At 31.8% G+C, this 22164-nt stretch overlaps 1 protein-coding gene across 1 annotated transcript in view; it reads left to right on the forward strand.

Annotated features, from left to right (window-relative positions):
* Positions 1-22164, forward strand: part of BIRC6 (baculoviral IAP repeat containing 6) — a 197486-nt gene that overhangs the window by 82535 nt on the left and 92787 nt on the right. Inside the window, 14 exon segments of the mRNA XM_032497324.1 lie at positions 734-871; positions 2229-2356; positions 4337-4468; positions 5276-5491; positions 6090-6273; positions 6902-7057; positions 8455-8588; positions 9221-9374; positions 11574-11690; positions 13343-13497; positions 13991-14117; positions 16423-16533; positions 18018-18151; positions 20938-21065. Of these exon segments, the coding sequence (XP_032353215.1) occupies positions 734-871; positions 2229-2356; positions 4337-4468; positions 5276-5491; positions 6090-6273; positions 6902-7057; positions 8455-8588; positions 9221-9374; positions 11574-11690; positions 13343-13497; positions 13991-14117; positions 16423-16533; positions 18018-18151; positions 20938-21065 (2014 nt within the window).

Consider the following 22164-nt stretch of genomic DNA (forward strand, 5'->3'; position numbering starts at 1 on the left):
ATTATTAAAAGTAGCGATCTTTAGTAAAAACATAGGATTCCTATAAATACTGCTTTTACGAAATGGCTGATCTGAAATATTTATTTCAGTGTTCATTTTGCTGCACATTTTGTTGTTATTTTTATGATGTAGACTTTTTAGAATGACCAGCCTTCATGTGATTGACTACAGTATGGGGTTATTGTTTTTTAAATGTGTTTCATCATGTGAATTTTGAACTTGGAAATTGTGATATGTTGTTTCTATACTATCATAATTAAAATTAAACTCATGTTTAAATTTAAGGCAGTGTTGCTGTTCTTATCATTGATAATGAGCTTCATTTGAACAATAAAATAATTATTGAAATAAAAACTTTAAAACGTGGTTTAAAACTATGTAAATTATAAATTGAGAGTTAAAATTTTTATGTCAGGCACCTGTAAGTCTAAGAGTAGGTGTCTTATATCTTGTTTTCTAGTTTATAAGTTATTATCTGTTGGATTCAAGCTATACTTAAGACTCTGTTTTTGTTCCATGAAGTGTTTGTCAGATCTTTCATTTGATTCAATGTGTTACTCAATTTGTAGGCATAGGTTTCAGTTTTGAGGTTTATTATAAATAAATATTAGTGTTTATAATTATATCATGTGTTTTGGATTTATAAAATGTCTTAATTTTATTAATATTTTATCAGACTTCATTAGTACTCTTAAAGTCACTGGATTACTTTTTCCCTTTTATTTCTGTATAGGAGTACTAGATATTCCCATGATCAGTTGGGTTGTTATGCTGGTGTCCAGGTTGCTGGATTATGTGGCAACTGTAGAAGATGAAGCAGCATCTGCAAAGAAACCTTTGAATGGTAAAGACAGAGAGAGGTTTCTGACAGGTATCAGAAGTTTATAATAATCTTTTGGTGGGGATTTTGAGTGACTGTGAAGTTTTCCCCTAACTTGCTTTGTCCTGGAGATTTCAGCTGTATGTAAAATGTTAGTTAACTTTACCAGGAATAACAGACATATAAGTGAAGTTTACGAAAAGGAAATCTGTGAAGAGTAATTGTAGTTTTATGTTATTTAGTATAGTGTATCATTCCATTTACCATTATAGAATATAGTTCTACTAATGAATTACAAATGACTTTTATGCTTAGATACAGAAATTACCTGATTTTTGTGAGTTGTAATCTTTCTCCAGAAGTTTGAGTCACAGAAAATTTTTTATATTAAAGGAAATCAGACTGCAAGACAAATTATTTTCTTCCCTTCTTCCAAGTTAACAAGACTTTTAAGAAATACCTACATTTAATATGTAAATACAGACAAAAGGTGCCATAAAATTAGGAGTTTTAAACATTGTTAGGATTCTAGTATTGAAAAAGATCCCTTGAGATGTTTTATTGATGCACATTATGTTTGAAAATAGGGTGGAGAATTCTTTTTATGTACAGAAAGTTTGTCTTACATATATTTAGTTTTTAAATGCTGTATGTGTCTGAGTCAGTTCAGTCAGTTACAGGATATATAGATAAGACATTAAATACAACTACCTGTGAAGTTGGACTATAACAGTACATTGTATGGGAGGTCTTAGTTTTTATTTACAGCATTCATGCATTATGCAAACACATTGGTGGAAGACATATTTTTAGGGTTTGAAGAATTTGAACTGGCTTGACAAAAGGGTAGTAGAGAATAGAAAAAGATGTCATTAGGTTAAGACGTGAAAAAAACATTGAGGATGGGTCAAGTGTGGGAGGGATTAAGCCTGCACTGAATGGGAGAATGGCGAGTAAGGAATAGTCTGGACACATTCCAAAATGAGACTAAGTTGAGCTACACAGCATGGTTTTTGAACTATTCAGCCTTATTTATGCAATCATTAAATCAGATTATTGAGTATCCCTTTTTTTGGTCCCTGCACAGAAGTATGTGAGTTTGGCATAGGTAACAGTGGGCATTTTCTTGTTGTTACAGTGGAGTGACATTATCAAAGCTGTGTTGTACAAAGATTATACAGTTGTGGAGAAAGAAGGAAAGATTGGAGGCAGAGAAGTCACGTAGGGTCTAGGTTAGCCTTTCTAGTGTCACATCTTCTTAGCAATTTGTTTACAATGAGTTCCTTAATTTTTAATAAAACTGTTTTGTCATGATTGACACATTTATCATTTTGTGTTTTCTGGCTATGAATAGTACATTAAAATCACATTTAACATAATTTTTAATACAACCTTTTTTGCCCTATAGGTAACCAGTGGAGTTTTATTAACAATAATCTGCACACCCAGAACATAAATAGGTCTTCCAAAGGCAGCAGTAGCCTTGATAGATTATATTCCAGAAAAATAAGAAAGCAGCTAGTTCATCATAAACAGGTAATTTTTGATATTTTTTGTTTGTTTTAGTATTTGAGACATTGTATGAGATGGACTTGCCATCAGACCTTACGTATGACATTAATGAACTACTTAGGGAAATTATTTAACACTTTTGACAGACTTTCCTTATTTGTAAGATGGCAAAAATATGTAGTTTACAAATTTTAGGTGATGTCCTTTTAACTGTCTCTACCTCTTCACATCTTTGTTACTACCATTCTAAGTGAGGCCATCATTTGCCTGTTGAAAGGCCTATCTGCATTTGTTCTTTGTCAGTCCGGTCCATTTTTCATGCTACCCCTAGAGAGTTCTTTTTAGATACAAACCTGATCATATCTCTCCTTCTCTAAATTGTTAGTGGCTTCCAATTGACATTTAGATAATGGTCAAACTCCTTAACATGGCTTTAGCATGTCTATTATCTGCCCAACTAACTTTCAGTTTTGAATTTTGATCTGTCTATTGAATTTGAGTTCCTGGACCATCCATTTCAGTTTTTTCATTTAGCATGTTCTGATCTCCTCTCTACCCCATACCTTTCAATTTACTCTTTAGCTTGGATAATCTAACTTACTTTTCAGACATTAGTTCATATTCACTTCCTCAAAAAGGCATTCCCTGGTTTCTAAATTAGTATCCCATAAAATATGTTCCCCATTTATCCTATATTCTCGAATAGTTTAGGGAGAAAATGTCTTTGTACAGCAGGAACTAAGATTGCTGTTTCAAAATAAGTTAAAAATTACATTTTCTCTTGGTTATAATTGTTGTATATGTTAATTGTAATTTTGGAACAGTTTTCTGAAAATACTGATTTGCATTAGTTCTCACATTGACATGACTGACGTATGTTGATTATTTAATACATGTGCGTGCTGGTTTTAAATTAGGATACATTTTTCTTCATATATAGAGATAATAGCCATGTGGATATCTCTTTATATTAGTTCTTTTTTTCCTGATAACAAAAATATATAGCAGCAGTAGAAATTTAGGAAATACTCTTAAAAAGTAGATTTATTAACTTCTTAACTAAATAATTCAGTTATAATTATGACTATAATGTTCTAGTGACTTTCTGTTTTGAGTAATGTTCCTTGTAATGAATATATGGGAAAGTGGTCATTTAACATATTTTTAGATCTTTTTAGCAGAATTTTTTTTTTATCTCCCTTTTGGTGTATTTGTTCATCTCAGCCTACTAGTGGTTACGAGGGGTAGGGATGGGGCAGAATAGGGAGGAGGATGGACAGCATGAGGGAACTGTGTGGTGGATGGAACTGTTTAGTATAAACTATAGTGTGGATACCTGAACCAACAAAAGTGTAGAATTCTATAGAACTCGTATACTTAAACACAGACGCAGACACAAATGAGTACAAGTGAAACTGGAGAAATCTGAAAAATTTTGGTCAATTCTAACAATGTCATTACTGTGTTATATTATGCTATTGTTTTGCAAAATGTTATCTTTGGAGGAAGTTGAGTGAAGTGTACAAGAGATCTCTGCATTATTTCTTACAACTGCAAATGAATTTACAGTTATCTCAATAAAATTTTTCATAAAAACCATAAACATACCAAAAAATACTACTCTTGAAGGAGATTCCCATAAAAGCAAAGCTAAGAATATTGTGCAATAGAAGTATTTTCACCAAGTATTTAAAAATAATTCTATTCCTCCATTTAAAAAGTATGTCCATCAGTCAGTCTCATTAGTGGCTTACATAAAAGTCTTCCAGTTTTGTCTCTTCTCCCAGGGCTAAGAAACTAATTCTCAGTTATAACTGAGAGAGATCTTTTAGTTGGGATTTGGAAATGATTTTTTAAAAATCAGCAATGCAGTTAAAACTAATTTTTCAAGGAAATACTTATTACATTAGTTTTACATGTGGATTCGGTGAGGAGTACAGTAATTTACTTTCTTATTTTTTACATTGTTAACTCTAAGATCTTTTTTTTTTTTTTTTTTTAAAGCAACTTAACTTACTAAAAGCAAAACAGAAGGCTTTGGTAGAACAGATGGAAAAAGAAAAAATACAAAGTAACAAAGGATCATCATATAAACTTCTGGTAGAGCAGGCAAAATTAAAGCAAGCTACGTCAAAGGTAAGATCTGTACTTTTTAATGTAATTATATTATAAAAGTCACTCTCCCTTTTAGTATTTTAAATTATTTGAGAAGTTTCCTGGTCATTATTAAAGCTACTTAAATATATGTTATTCTCCTTATCAAGAGAAAAATCTGTTCTAAATACTTTCTTTTTTTTTTTGGATAGGTAGCTTTTAACTCAAAGAAATAAATGATAAATGTGGACTTAAAATATTTTCTGGTGTATTCCCTTTAAAGTGTATTGTGTTCCAGTAAATTGAAGATAAAAGGACTCAGGAAATACATAGTTTTCCTAGTGTGTCTTTTCTAAGTGAAAATTAAGTCAACGATTTGTAGACAAAATTTTTAAAAAGACTTTTTTTTAATTTGGGGGAGATAAAACATATGTAGCAACCAAGTTTATGTATTGTGTTTCTATAAGTATGACAGTATAGTTATTCCATCAGATTTTAAAATAATACTTTATACCTTAGGTTTCTTTACCATTCATCTTTTATGAATTATGTTTAGGATGTTTTGGTAATGTTCATTTAAGATGTTATATTTGACCTTTCTATAGAATTTCACCTTTCTGAAACTCTGTTATGTATCTGGTACCTTACTCTAAAATATGACACATGGTATATTGGTTAGTATAGTTTTTAGTAATTTTATTGTTTGAAGCTTATGGTTTGCCTTAAAAATTTCGTTCTTTAGAATTTGTAAGTTTTCTGAGTGAATATTTTGATTCCATAAGTAAATCTGTACTGAAAGAATTTTCATTCAATAAACATGGATTTAAATATCGTGAATTTTTGTGACAGCACTTTAAGGATTTAATTCGGTTACGTCGGACAGCAGAATGGTCCCGTTCTAATTTAGACACAGAAGTTACAACAACAAAAGAAAGTCCAGAGATAGAACCACTTCCATTTACCCTGGCCCATGAACGTTGTATTTCAGTTGTCCAGAAACTTGTCCTGTTTCTCCTCTCCATGGATTTTACATGCCATGCAGATCTCTTACTATTTGTTTGTAAGGTAAGTAAATTAATAAGCATAATTTATAATTATAAACTTAAAGGGTAAGAAAAGTAATTAAGAAAAAAATACAGTTTTTAATTGATTTTTAAGAGAAATAAAAGTGCTTTCATTGGTTTTCCTTTTATGCCATTTAGTTTTTTTTTTTTTTTAATGTGCCTTGAAAGATTTTAAAATATTTTGTCAGTTATTTCTCAGAAGACCTGATGTATGATTTTAATCCTGTTAAAACTAGATTAATGTAGATTTGAAATGTCAGTAATACAGGTATATCTATCTACCCTTTTTCTATTAATTAAAATTGGAAATACACAAATAATGATCAAATTATAGCAGTGAAGGGTGTATTAGTGCCTGGAAGGCTTTCCTGTAGCATATTCATTGTTTACAGAAATTATTTTAAACTATTCAACCCACATTTTTAACCAGATTTTAATATTTGATCCATGAAATTATATTTCTTTTGCATTCCATGTCAGACAATCATTTTGACATCAAAAGTATATCTCATTGAAAATTACTACTCTAACTCTTAATTTTTGGAGAAAACTTATGTAATTGCTATTTATAGCATATGATTTTGTGAAATGTATTGCAGGTTCTTGCACGTATTGCGAATGCCACGAGGCCAACTATACATCTGTGTGAGATTGTGAATGAACCCCAGCTGGAAAGACTGCTATTACTTCTGGTTGGAACTGACTTCAATAGAGGAGATATATCTTGGGGCGGTGCTTGGGCTCAATATTCCTTAACTTGTATGATACAGGATATTTTAGCAGGTTTGTTAGGATTTATTTTTAATAGGATATGTCAAAATTAGCTTGCCTCTGCTTGACAAAATAATCTTAAATGGAAACTATGACCTCAAAAGTATGAAATGTTTCTTTCATGTTATAGCAGTAGCAACCAGTTAGGGTTATTTTGTATTTAATTATGTTGACAGTTGAGTTAAATCCAAGTGTTTTATGGAGGAGCTGAGTTGTTAAAGTGCAGGAATATTGGAGGTAGTAGGCTTCCTCATTAATACCAGCAGTGGGCTGCTTCCTGGTTTTTTATGTGGACTTGAGGAAGGTGCTCCCTGTTCCTCAGTTTCTTTGTCTGTAAAATAGTACCTTCCTTATGAAGTTATTTTGTTGAATAAGTGAGTTAATATATGTAAAGTGAATATAATAACTCCTTGTTTATATTTTACATTTTGTATTTTCTGCTAGTCACTTGTCCTTAGCATTTGATGATGATACAGTGTGTCCTAGCATGGATAGGTGGGGACTCATTTGCCTCAGAATTTTTATAGGTGATAGAGTACACTTGCTTTCATTCACTAAACTGGAGGAAAAAGTATGTTGTAATATGTTTTGGATGTCTGTTTATAAATTACTGAAGCAGTTATGATGTTCTTACCTACAGGAGAATTGCTGGCTCCAGTGGCTGCAGAAGCCATGGAGGAAGCAACAGTGAGCGATGATGTAGGTGCAACAGCTGGCGACTCTGATGACTCCCTTCAGCAGTCTTCAGTTCAGTTGCTGGAAACTATAGATGAACCTTTGACACATGATATAACAGGTACATTCTTTGAATCATGTTTTACTTAAAATATCCTTAGATCTTTCTAAGAAAAATGAAAATTATATTTCAAAATTAAAAATATTAATGAAGTATAAAATTAAGTTTTATATTAGATCTTTAGCCTTACTAACCATATCAGTTATTTTCCTGATAAATATGTTTTGCTTTGATTTTCTGAATGCTTATAATAAAATGGTATCCTTTCATAGTGTCCAGGTTATTTTGATATGATCTGTTTTAGCTGTTAAAGAAATTACAACCTAGAAAATAGTTAAAGATACACAGTGATGAAGATAGCAAGATTCAAGGCTCTTGTTTTATTTTCTTTCCTTGTTTTCTGCCTTTTCAAAACTATAATTTGTATCTTAGCATGCACAGTCCTTTGTGGTGTACTCTCAGGTTTTCAAGACTGTTTTAGTTATTATATTATTAGTTACTTATATGTTGCAGATGCTGTGGTCATTTCAACCATCTGTGTTTCTTAATCTTAGAGTCCCTCATGATTTTAGCCCTTCTACCTGATAGTCCCTTTATCTGGAATAGACTTTCTTCTCTTATTTGCATGATGAACTCCTTATCTAAGATTCACATAGAGCATGCCCTCCTGCAAGGAACTTTTTCCTTTACCACCAGCAATGTTGGAGGCTCCCATCGGTGCTGCCTACATTCTTGATTGTCTCTGATAGCACTTACCATGTTGTAGTTGGTTTGATTTCTGTAGTCTATCCTCACCTCTGAAGCTCTGTTAATTTATTGGAGGGTAGAAATTTATTAATCTTCATATACTGAAAACCTAATACAGGCTGGCATTTTCTCTGCATTCTATAAATATATGTTGAATAAAAGAGGGTAGGAAGGGAAGAAAAATAAGGATTGTAAGGAATAGAAGGCTAGTTAAGAATTTAGAGTCATCTGAGAGCAAATTAATTTCTAATTCATAATAGAAAAACAAGATGAATAGCAGTTTTAAAACTTAAATCTTTGCTTTTCACTTTATTACTGGGTATCATTTCTTTAATTACTGGATGTAATATATTAAATTATGTATTGGAGGGAATAAAATGAATAATATTGTCCATCCTAGAAATGATTAATGATTATTTGTAATAGCAAAGTTTATGCCATTTGATTCAATAAAGATAGTACTGTGGTCTTTTTTCCCTAGGAGATCAGGTGTTATTGCACGGGTGTTTTTAATTGTGTGTTATAGAATGGTATATTTACATACTTACTAATGTTTAATTGTCAAGTATAAAAATTTAGAGATTTTTATATCAGTAGGAACATATGTTATACATAAGTAAAGTAACTTTTTCTGTAATTAAAAGCAATATATTGGTTAAATTTTATGTTATATACTCCCCCAAAAAGAAATCACTTTTAATTATTTGAAGGTGCACCTCCTCTTTCTTCATTGGAAAAAGATAAAGAAATTGATCTTGAGCTACTTCAGGATCTAATGGAAGTTGACATTGATCCTTTAGATATTGATTTGGAAAAGGATCCTCTTGCAGCCAAAGTTTTTAAGGTATGATACTCTAAAGAATTCTTTGCAATTGAAATGTTTCATGTTATACTTTTGATTTATTAGTTACGTAAAAGAGGAAAATATACATCTAATGTAGCCCATTATTCAGTTTACTCAAAGTTAAATTGCTATAGGTACGCTAGTAGACTAATACTAGTGAACAGTATAAGGACAACTTATACCATTTTATTAATACAGCCACTAACATCTCATATGTTAATAAGAACCACTAACAAGCATGGGAAGTATAGTTATGGACTCAACATTTCAAGCAGCATTTTAGTTCATCCAAGTTAAGTTCATTGCAGAGTCTATTTTGTTAGCTGTAGCTTTTTCTAAAGGAGATACATCTCCTTTATTTTGATTCATTTTGTGTGTAGGAGATTTTATTAAAGATGTTAGTTATCTCTCAGATTCTAATAAATAAGATGTTTTTAGATTTTGGGATATAATGGAGAGACTATTACTGAACCATCCCTATAGATCATTAAGATTGTAAGTATGTTTTAGAAATTGAAAGGGTGAGGAGAATATTTATTTTGTAGCCCTATTTGAGTTTAGGTAAAGTAAACAATATGTCACTCTTCCTGAAGAGGCAAAAATAAACCACAGTTTTTTCCTATTCTTTTAAGCCAATAAGCAGTACATGGTATGACTATTGGGGTGCTGATTATGGCACCTACAATTACAATCCTTACATTGGAGGCCTTGGAATTCCTGTAGCAAAGCCACCAGCAAATACAGAGAAGAATGGATCACAGACAGTTAGTGTTTCAGTGTCTCAAGGTAAGTGTGTGTTCATATTTTAAGGCATAAGCTACTCTTAAAACAAGTCCTAAATTTATGCATGTTTTGTCTGTTGAGAATTTGAGCCTCTGTGTATGTGGAGAGGGTTGAATGTTACTGGAGGTGCCATGAGAGTGACTGACATTCAGAGCTTTACGTTGCTCAGTGTGGAAGAACTTCTGTTAATGGTCCATCTTTTGTTTCTCAAAATAACACCTTGCAAAATACATTTGCGAGTTGTGTGGGTTTGCTAGTGGTTTTAATTAATTGTACTTTCTTTTGTTTTTATTGTTAATATCAAATTTATATTTTACTTGCAAACAGAATGAAATCATGTTGAGTATTGTTTTTGCACTCTTCTAGTCACAACAAGTATATTACTTTTTTTTTTATAAATCTTTCTGTAAATTTTGAAACAATAGTACATTTACCAAAAAGTTGCAAGTATAATGCAGAGAACATTTGTTATCGTGACCCATTTGGGAATAAGTTGCCAATCTGATGTTTTTTTGTTTTGTTTGTTTTACAAACCAAGACATTTCTTGTATATAAACACATCAGGAAGCACATTTCATCTAAATCAGGAAATTAACCCATTCAGGTTTCAGCAGTTGTATCTAAATAAAAATGTCCTTTATGCAGAAGCATCCAGTACAGAAACATGCATTGCATTTACAGTTGACCCTTGAACAAGGTTGGGGTGAGGGTGCCCACCTCCACACAGTTGAAAACCTGTGCTTAACTTTACAGTTGGCCCTCCCTATCTGAGATTCTTGCATCCATGCATTTAGCCAACTAAGGATTGTATACTGCGTATTTATTTTAAAAAGTCCACATATAAGTATATACATGCAGTTAAAACTGCTGTTTAAGGATCAGCTGTAGGTGTCGTATCTCTTCAGTCTCACTCAGCCTGCCACAGTTTGTCAGAGGTAACTTTTGTGACCTTGATGCTTTTAAAGATTGTAAGACAGTTATTTTGTAGAATGTCCCTCTGTTTGGGTTTGTATGCTGTTTCCTCATGATTAGATTTTGGTCATGCATCTTTCACAGAACTATCACGGAAGTATTATGTTCAGGCTTTCTTATTGCATCCTATTAGGTGGCTCATGATTTTAAATTTGGACCACTGCTGATGCTTTTAAGTTTATTTAATTCATAAAGGAGATGTCTGCCAGTCTTCTCCATTGTAAAATTACTCTTTTCCCCTTTGTAAAAAAATTGGGGAATTGGGGTGGCAGAGCAATAACTTGGAAACTATTCCTTTTTTAAAAATTTACTATTTATCTAGTTTTGAATAGACCAGTGATTTCCTGTTTTATTCAGTGGGTTATAGTTTGTTGTTATTATTCTTTATTTGTTTTTATTGAAGTAGAATATAGGAAACATAAAATTTACTATTTTAGCCATTTTTAAGTGTATAGTTCCATGGCATTAAGTGTATTCACAGTGTTGTCATTATTTATTTTGATGTTCAAATTGTCCCTGATTTGACCAGTGATAACTCTTTTAAGCTGGTCTCTTCCTTTTTGGCATACCTCATCTTTGAGCAGTTCTTCATTTTCTGGCACAATAGGATGCCCCAGGCTCATCATTTACATGCCCTTTCCCAGACTGGAAATTAGCCACTTGATGAAGGAAAAAAATATTTCAAAAACTTTCATTGGAGAGATGTGATTAAGGATTCAAGATTGGCGTACTAGATATAGTTAGTGCTAAGTTTTGGTTGTTTCTATGCCCTCTTGATGGACACATCTAGGGAGTGTGTATACACATTTGTGTTTATATTTATTTCTCTATCTATTTATTTCTCTAAAATGCCATGAGTTCACATTGATAATCAGTTCTTTTAACTGTAATCTAACTCCAAAGACTTCAGTTTAGTTTTCTCATTTTCCGTATTTCTCTTTTCTCTAACAGTGAGGTTCTCATTATTCTTAATTTGTTTGCTTCTATCTTCATTGCTTCACTTATTTGCTCCACCTCTCTCTGTATATCCACTCTCCCATCTCAGCCTCCCTTGCACAGATGCTGTTACCTGCTGTGGCTCTGATACCCCATGCCAGATCGTTCCAATGTGAGGACACACTCCTTACCCTGTTTTGAGTTCCAATGGCAACATGTTATTTTAGGAAGTAGGCCTTGAATAATAATTATTAAATAGCTTGTTTTTTTTTTCCTTTTAATTGCTTTTGGTAGCCTTAGATGCTCGCCTAGAAGTTGGACTCGAACAACAAGCAGAACTTATGTTGAAAATGATGTCTACCCTGGAAGCGGATTCCATTTTACAGGCATTGACAAATACATCTCCTACATGTAAGCAAAAGTCACTATTTTTAGAATGTTACAGTGAATAATTTATCTCTTCATTATTTGCAGGTGCACTCAGAAAGGATAGATTTTTAAATTCCATGTTTGATGGGTATCTGAGGGGGCTGTGCATGTGCGTGCATACATGTGTGTGTGTGTGTGTGTGTCTCACCTCTCCCTTGCTAAGTTAGTAGCAAGTTGAGAAATAAGACAAAGGATTAATGAATTGGGAGAGTAGAGGGGGAGCAAAATATCTACATGTAGTGGTTTTTAATTCAGTTGAAAAACCTGAGTCATGTTTTTGTTATTGTGGTGTTGTGAAGTTAATGAAATTCCTGGCAAAGCCTGCATAGGTAGCTGCCTGGGAGTTTGTTGCATTATATCCAAATTTATGATAAAGTGGGTTTTTAATAGTAACATCTTTATCATCCTTGAAGTCTAGGACCTAGATAAGGACGACAGCTAAATGGGCCTACTTGAACTGCAGAATTGAGAGGATTTACTACAGCAAAAGAAGGAAAACTTTTTATAGTTTTTCTGGGGCTGTGCAGTATGTGTTGCAACTATACATTCTGACTTTGTAGCAGGAAAGCAACTGTAGACAATGTATGCCTAAATGAATAGGTATGGCTATTAAAGAAACTGTGTCACAGAATCTGGTGGCCTGCCACATTTGGCCACTAGGACATGGTTTGCTGACCCGTGATGTAATGCTAGACTTGGGCAGACCCCCTTCTATCAGGTGAGTGCAGTTAAGATTACAGCCTGTCTGTCTTAAGATAGGCATGTTGCTGAGGAGATGGTGATGTTTTCATTTTTCTTAGGCCAGTGAATTGCTTTGCTTTCTCTGGGTCATGGTAGTGAGTAAAGATGTAGAGATACTGGCTGGCACCTAGGAAGCACATCATGTCCTTCTTCTGTGAAGAAGAATTCACAACCCATTTCAATAGAGAAATTTGGGGTTTTAGGTCTTTCTGTGTTAAACTAAATTGTTTTGATTTGCAATCCTCATTTATTTCTTGCCTTAGGAAGTATGGGAAAAAAGGAGAAAAACAGAAGGATTGGTCTAGTGTTTTGCTTCTCAGTATTTTCTCTCTTTTGATTATTTTCCTGTGCAGAACTGTGTGCTGTTTTAATATAAAAACTTTATAAATATAGTGAAAAACTAGAGTCCCTTTATTTCTCTGTTCCCCTTGAATATATATGCATTTAGTTAGGTTTGGTGTGTGACTTGGCATCAGAATTTTTTAACGCTTCCCTGTAATTTTAGTGCACCAACAGGGTTGAGAATGAGTGGATTAGAGTCTAGATTATTCTAAAGCTGCCTTCTCAAGTATTAGGCAAGAGTCTTCTTTCTTTCTCTCTACCCCCTAACCCCTTATTAATTAGGAAGAAGTTGAAAATAAAAATTACTAGAGAATAAGGTTCTTTTCTCTTGATGGACAAATCCTGTGAATTTGGGAGCGTCTCTTTTTGGTGATTATCTTTTTAACTTTCATACGTAATGTTGTAAAACCAAGTTTTCAGATAAACAATTTTAAGGAATGCAATTTTAATTTTTTTTAAAAAAGATCTTCACTTACCTATACATATTGATAGCTAGTTAACATTTCTCCTGATACTTCGTGTATAAAATCATAATTGTGTTTAATTTTCAGTATCACAGTCTCCCACTGGAACAGATGATTCACTTCTAGGGGGTTTACAAGCAGCGAACCAATCCAACCAGCTTATTATACAGTTATCATCTGTCCCAATGTTAAATGTTTGTTTCAACAAACTTTTTTCCATGCTTCAAGTCCATCATGTTCAGGTATGACTTCAGGAGAAATGCTGTATTTTTAGACATTAATACCAGCCTAGTAAAAGATGAAAATAACGGGGATCATTCTCAACCAGACAGGGATGATTTCTTTGTGATACTCAGATGAAAAAATACCGGAGATACTCTGATTAACCACAGCGCCTCAGTGATAGGTCATTTTGTAATTTTTATTATTTTAAGCTTTTACTGCTTTGGTTCCAACTATGTATTACACATACCTGTATTTAAAGACTTGAATCACCTCTTTTAATTAGTAAAACATTTGTATTAGGTAAATTATAAATTTTAATATAGTTAAAATTTGTTTGATCTAGAGTTTTAAGATGTTTTTGCTTGTCTACTGAATTGACATAATAACCAGGAAAAGTATTTAATAGAAAAATAATTTACTCATGAGGATGCATACAAAAGATTTTTGTTTAAATGATATTTCATAATATAATAGGTACTTTTTTTTCTGTCAATTTTCATTCTTTTTCAGTTGGAATCCCTTCTCCAGTTGTGGCTCACATTGAGTCTGAATTCTAGTTCATCTGGAAACAAAGAAAATGGAGCAGACATTTTTTTATACAATGCTAATCGAATACCTGTCATTTCATTAAATCAAGGTAAGATTTATTATTGACATAACATAAGTAATAAGCTGGAAAGGTAATGATTATATTAATAATACCTAATCTTTGTCATTAGGGTATAATGTTTTAGTGAAAAAAACCTATTTTAATATACTGACATAATAATTATCAGGAAGGAGGACAGAAAACTCTTAGTCTTTGATCTGTATTATCTTATATCTGTGTGCAACACAGACAAAATCTACAATGTTCTGTTAATCTTTACATTTTATTTTCCTCAAGTATTTTCTTATTCATAGACTGTTTTGTTGGAACTGGTATTTCTTATAATTGTGAAATAGCTTCTAGGGCATTGGTAAATTGGAGAAAGATGTCAATTTTTGTATAAATTGTGTTCATTTTTTTTTTTTCTTGGCAAATACAGGAATGTGGGAATAGTGGGACTAGGATAATACCCTTCAATAGGAATAGAACTAGCCTTCAGTTCTAGCTACAGGAATCTATTTAAAGAAGAATAAAAGTCATTTTTTTCCTGGTGTTTTCTCTAGAGATACACAGGATGCCTGGCTTTCACATGGCCTGTCTGTCATCCTTAGTGACAGCCATACCTGGCTCATGGTCCCACTTACATCTGCATTGACTCAGCAAGAGCCGGCCCTACTTTAATTATTAGGTTTTTATCTGTTTCACTGTATTAATAATAATAGTAATAATTATCATTGTAGATTTTGCTCTGATCATGTTTTTTAACTTTGTTATTGTGAAAATCATTAAGCATAAACAAGAGTGACTAGAAGGGTAATAAATTATTCCTTAGTATAAGATATTTGGCCAGTATTCAAATTTCTAATTGGCTAAACTGTTACAACATTTGTTTATATGAAATAGAATCCATGTAGGGTCTACACATTTTAGTTAATTATGATTCTTAATCCCTCTATATATAGATTCCCTCCATGTCTTTTTTTTAAATCTCCTTGCAATGTTATTTGTCAAAGAAGTTTGCTTGTCTTCAGGATGCCCAGGGTCCCAATTTTTAGTGATTGTGTTCCTATGATATCCTCTCTATTTCCTGTATTTTTTTAAATTTTTATTTTAAAAAATTTTTAAATTTTTTATTGACGTACAGTCAATTACGATGTGTTGACCTCTGTTGAACAGCACAATGTCCTAGTCATGCATATAAATACATATATTTGTTTTCATATCTATTTCCTGTAAATTGGAAGTTGGCCCTAGAGCTTAATCTGACTTGAGGCTTTTTTTTTTTTAAGGCAGTTTCATGGGTTGTGTCTCTTTTTATGTTGTTAATAGGCACTAATGATTAATGCCTAGACTTATTAACAATTCATAGAAAGTTTCAAAATGAAGATAATCTAATTCGTCTATTACTTCTTTGTTATCTAAAAAACTTCCATAAAGAGAAACTTCCTTTCATATGCTATCATGTTATCCTCTGGAGACTTTTTATGTAACAGGCAGGAAAAATGCTAGAAATACTTGGGGTTTTAAAGTGAAAATTTAAAATGAATTGGTTCATAAGTAGCCTGCAATTATAACCACTTAGTTTCTTTAATAAATACCTGTATAAGTTCATGATTTTAAAATATTTCTCATATTTCTGTTACAGTCATGCTTATTGTGCTATATGTGGCCAATAAGGTGCTTCTTTAGGTTTTATTGGTTTTGTTTTTTGTGAAATACACAACTATGTCTTTGTTAGATTTTAGTGTGATAGATGCTTTCAGGCTCTGTATTTCCTGCCTGAGATCTGGAATCAACCATATATACACAGTGTTTTAAGGGTACAATCTGGGCACTGTTTTGTGTTTGTGTATTTTTAATAACTTTTTTGGCTTCTTTACCTGCCATGTGTGCTTCTTATCTAGACATTGCAAGTGAGTTAGTTATTGTTTTTTAGTTCATGCTTGTGTTGGGAAGTTGTATTGGTTTTGAATGGTCTACCCATCCCTGTCTTTCCAATATGCCCTGTTATTTTTAATTCTTGGTTTTGCAGAATGTGAAGATTTTTAGTAAAACACAAATTGTGTTTAGGTGGAAATGCCTGTACTTTGGAAAGGACAACAAATTTATAGTGATGACATGTTATTTTATTTGTCACAGGGTGAGCCTTAGACAGTAAAATGTTGTTGATGGTTAGTGCATTGGTTATATTTAATGGGGAACTTTTTATTTGTATATTTCGAGGACACTAGGTAGTGAGTTGATTTTTAAAAAGTAATATCATGTTTTAAAATTCATTATTTTTCTTTTTAATTCTTAGTAAACATTTGCTTTTTCTGGGTAAAAATGTTTCCCCTTTTCCTTTTCCACATAGCGTCGATAACTAGCTTTCTCACGGTGTTAGCGTGGTATCCCAATACTTTGCTCCGGACGTGGTGCCTTGTGCTTCATAGTCTAACACTCATGACAAACATGCAGCTTAATCGTAAGTTCAAACATTTATTCCTTTAAATCTATTTATTCCTTTAATTCTCTGACATATACTTTATTACCCTTGATAGCAGATTCTTAAAGAAGATTTTTCCAAGAAGTGATATAGTTGTGAAGATGATTAAATTCCTTATTTTAATATGTCTTTTCTGAATTTGTTCTTAATGTATCTTACCGTTTGTGCTTCTTTACTTTTATAATATAGATACTTTCATATCTCTACAAATACAAGTTCAAATTACCTTCTAAAAATGTACTAGTTGTTAAAGTAAAATTGATTAGTTTTAGAGTACAAAGTCAAGTGTTTAATGTTAGTCTGTGTCTTGTGTTGGCTGTTTATTCTTTTAAAAGTACCGTTGCACTTAAAAATGGTTTGTTCATTATAATATTCATGAACATATAAGACTAGATTCCTCAGTTTGTATTTTTCACCTCTAAGACATATATTCACTAAACGTAATTGCTACTTCTCAGATTGTAAAGTCCCATTATGTTTCCTGCTTTCCTTATCCCACACCCTTATTTCCCATTTAAGTTAAGATGGTAAAATAATTTCTGAACCTTCTTAGAAAGGAAGTTTTAGTGCCTTCTGTGGCTTTCAGTATCTCACAGTCACAAAGATAGTCTCCTACATTATCTTCTGTAATGCTTACTGGTTTTGCTTTTCAGGTCTAGATTTTATTTGACATTCTTGAGGTTGTTGGAAGGTAGGGATCAAAGTTCATATTAGAGAGCAAGGACTAGCCGCTTGTGAATTGAAATCTTTATTGAATCTGTAGGTTATGACAGCAGTGGGTGGATTTCATTCCCATCTTTTTGGGTTGAATTTCATTGACTAGAAAGCATCGTCACGATGACGAAGATATTAAATTGAATCACTGCTTAGCATCAAAATGGAATTGCATTTTTTTCATTTGAAATATATTTTCCAAATATGGGACCTAAAACATCACCATGTGACACTGAAGATAGATTTGACTCAAAGATATTTTGTTCAGTTCAGGAAACGGATGTGTTATCTGTATATCAATTAACAGTATACAGCATTTATATAGCTGACATGCAAAAATGAATATGTTTTGCCTCAGTTTATCTTCTGAAGCTTGTTAAAATTTACCTGAGAAGTCAATCTCTATTTCTGGAATGGAGAAATAATTACTAAGAATAGGCTTACCAAAAGGACCATGAGCATTTAGTTATTTCTTTTCTATTGACCGTATGCTGAATAAGATGTGCATTAAATTGGGTATTTTTTACAGTCTGATTAGGAGAGGGGCATGAGATCTGTGGTAGATGAAAATAGAGAATGAGTCCCACTCAGTACAGTAGAGATTCAGACCCTTTTAATCAGCTGTAACTTCCAGGAATATGTGAGTTTTACTTGAAACTAAAAGATGTTTTAAATACTGCATTTCCATTGATTCAGGGCCTATTTGTTGAGAACTTTTTTTTTTTTTTTTTTTTTTTAATATTTTATAGCTGGCTCCAGCAGTGCCATTGGAAATCAGGAGAGTACTGCTCATCTGCTGGTTTCGGATCCAAACTTGATTCATGTTTTAGTGAAGTTTCTTTCTGGCACCAGTCCACATGGAACAAATCAACACAGTCCACAGGTAATAAGACTTTCTGAAAATCCATAATAGGCCCAGATTATAGAATCAGCATACTTGAAAGAAAAACTTTTAAGTGTACCTAAATACATAAAATTTTATGTATCAGTGTAATAAAATGTTTTGAATTATTTGTAATATTAATAACAATACTGAAATTGAATTATAGCAGGTAGTAAGTTTTTGCTTGCGTTTTTATTGGATTATTGTGTAGGGATATAATTTTGGCATTAATTTTGTATAATTTAATAAACATTTTAAATAAATACTTACCTGAATGTCAGAGAAGCATTTCAAAAATTGGGTAATTAAAAATAATTTTTAAAATAATATATTATGTTTAATGATCTCTTGTCAAGATTGACAAGTCACCTAACTTAATCGTTTATGATATTAAATGTTCTATTTAACAATAAACAGAAAGTTGACATGGATGGATCTAAAGGATATTATACTAAGTGAAACAAGATGGAGAAAGACAAATACCATATGAGTTCACTTTTATGTGGAATCTAAAAAACATGACAAATGAACAAACATAAAACTGAAACAGAATCACAGATACAGTAATGGGGGTAGGAGTTGTAGAGGGGATGAGAGAAATTGGTGAGGTAGAGTAAGAGGTACAAATTTCTGAGCACAAAATAAATGAGTCACCAGTGTGAAATGTACACTGTGGAGCATATAGTCAATAATAATGCAATTTCTTTGTTGACAGATGATAACTAAACTTACTGTGGTAAGCATTTTGAAATGTATAGAACTATCAAATCACTGTGTTGTACATCAGGAACTAGCACAGTGTTGTAGGTGAATTATACTTCAGAAACAAACAGATTCACAAAAAAAGAGATCACATTTGTGGTTACCAGAGGCAGGCAGGGGGTCAGTGAATTGAACAAAGGTAGCTAGAAGGAAAAACTTGCAGTAATAAGACAAGTAAGTACTAGGGATGTAGTGTACACCATGGTAAATATAATGAACATTCCTTTATGTTATGGATGAAAGTTGTTAAGAGAATAAATCTTGAGTGGTCTCATTAGAAGAAAAAATTTTTTTTCTCTTATTTTATATCTACATGAGATGATAGATGTTCACTAAAATTACTGTGGTAATCATTTCATGATGTATAAGAGTCAGATCATTATGGTGTACCCTTTAAACTTACTCAACCCTGATGTCAATTATATCTCGAAACTGAAAGGAAAAAAAGAAATACTGCTTTTGTTAGTTAAGAAAAAAAAGGGTGTATCAGAGCTTATAAGCATTTTTAGTCTAACTACAGATTTCTTTTATATTAATTCAAGTTTTTGTTATACTGTTTTAGACGAGATTGGGCACATTCAGGGTGGTATGGCTGTAGACTATATCATACTGTTTTAAAAGTATTTTTCCTTCAATATATTTCTTTTCACATAAAATATTTAGTGTTCATAGCAGCTATTTAATGGATGTTATTCAAGATTATCTTTCAAAGTTATCATCTTTTTTTTCTTAGCTATATGCTTATATTTATGCTAAGTCTAGGTACTGTTATAGTAGTTAGGGGATATAAGTAGTTAGCCTGTCTGAGTCTCTCTGCCTTTCTTGGAGCTTAAATTCTGTTGGATACATTTAGTCAGTACTCTTATACTGAATAGACTAATTTTTGTAGAGCATAGTAAAATAAAAGAGACAAGGTAAAGAATGAGAAAGAAGAAACTACTTGTAGTTAGATTGGGCCAGAGTTTTGATGGGGACAGAGGCATGTTATCAAGTGATTATTATACATAAAGATTGTGTGAATTTTGAATGTGAGGATTCCTGAAATCACTGATTCTAACTTCATTATTTTACATATGAGAAAATATGCATAATTTGCATTGCCTGCAATTATACAGCTAGTTAGCAGAGTGTGGGTGTCAGGGGGCATGCCACTGTATAAAATATTTTTTCCTCTCTTTTTTTCTTTAAAGGCTGAGTAAAAGTTATTGAGGATCAAGCTTTCCTCAGATATTTTGGTTTTATATAGGAAGTTTGGTTATTAATATGATTTGTATGCTGATTATTAGAAATTAAGTTTATCTAACTCTAAAATGGTTTTTAGAATTATATTGCATTTTATTTTTTCAAAGCTCCTTTAAGGTTTTATGATTATACTAAATTAGGATCAAATAAAATAATATGTAGGAGAACATTTCAAAACATACTTTAGGATACTTAGTGTGGTTCTCACTATCATTTTTTTCACTGATGAGACAGAAATTTGGGAAAGCAGTTTTTTATGAATTGGTACAGGTTTTAAGCTTTAGGGTTTTTTGTTTATACGGTGTTCTGTTTTTTGTTTTTCATTTACTTTATTTTTTGCTCTGCTGGTCATTAGAAGCATGACTTTTTGTGGATCATTTAACCCCTCTGAGTCTGAGTTCTTGTGTTTTGAAATGGGGTAATTAATAAAATTGTTTTCGAAAATCAATACATAAGTTCTTTGTACTTCTGAAAGCATTATGAAGATATTTCTCGTGTAATTCAGGTGAATCTTTTTCTGTATTAAGTTAAATGAACCTAATATAAGTTGTTCTAGACCATAATGAAAAAAATACTGATAATAAATCTATAATTTTCAATTTAAAATAATATATCAAGACTTAAAAATAAATTGGTTTTCCTGCTATCACTATTAATATTTTTGTTCTTCAAATGAGAAGTTACAACGGTATAGCTCTTGACTTAACACTTGATACTTTTTAAATGAATAATTGTGAGTGGGATCAGTAAGCAGTTTTCAACAGAACTTCATTTTTTTTCAGGTTGGGCCAACAGCTACGCAAGCTATGCAAGAATTTCTTACCCGATTACAAGTGCATCTTTCTTCAACATGTCCTCAGATATTCAGTGAATTTTTGCTCAAGCTAATTCATATACTTTCAACAGAAAGGTAAATTTCAGCCTGTACATATATTCCTGATGTAGAAGCAATCGGTAATCTTCCAAATAAATGTACCCTTATCACTTGCTGGAGGTTTATCTGGGGACAGATAAGCAGGAGGATAGTAGGGATTAAGAAGATAAGGTTTATTGATGTGTTTCTTGGTTGTTTTCATTTCATTTTGCTGTCCCATATCCTAAACTCTATTGTGAAAGGAATAATGGGTTCATAGATTAGTAATTATAAACCTTCTAGATGAAATTTACTTGAAGCTGTTTAAATTGTTCTAGAATACAGGTAGAGAATTAAAGTTACCAATGATTTTATTTGAAACTTACATTTGATCTAACTCTAACTGGAAAAGTTAGCTTAAAAAAGAAAATTAAATACTAATCTCATATAGAAATCTTAAATAAATTACTACCAAAATCAGGCACTAGGTTAAAAAGATTAAAATGTGACCGTGATGCATTGATGCTTGAAATGCATAGTTCAGTATGATATGATATATATCATATTAATGAATCATTTCATCATACTGTAAGACATTTTATAAAATCCAACATTACTTTCTGAGAAAATTTTTTAATGAAATATAAATAGTGTCATATTATTTAAAGTTATACAAAAAAACTATGATGAACAAAGCAAACTCCAGCATGTTTGATTATTTTAAAAATTTCCATTAATATCAAAAACAAGTTAAAGGTGTTATTTGCTATCTTTATTGTTTAATTTCATTCTGGAAGTGCCAATGAATTTAAAAAAGTTTTTAATGATATTAGAAAATGGTTAAAATCATTTGTAGATTACATGACTTTAAAAATTAGTTTTTAAATATTAGAATTCAGAAAAAGGTATAGTTTATAAAAGTTAGCATAGAAATTAATAATTTTTAATAATAGTTATTTTTTATAGATCTGTAGCAGAATACCTTAAACCTAATATAAAAATTAATGTACAGAACTTATATGGAAATATGTTTTCATAGTTGCAAAAATTTTTATCTCATGGTACTATCTGCTTTTTGTTTTCTTCCTCCATTGTAACTATTTTGAAACATTCATGTGGTTGTAGTTCAGCCTGTTTGTAGTGTGTACACAGTGAG

The sequence above is a fragment of the Camelus ferus genome, chromosome 15 (assembly GCF_009834535.1).
Source record: "Camelus ferus isolate YT-003-E chromosome 15, BCGSAC_Cfer_1.0, whole genome shotgun sequence".
Lineage (NCBI taxonomy): Eukaryota > Metazoa > Chordata > Mammalia > Artiodactyla > Camelidae > Camelus > Camelus ferus.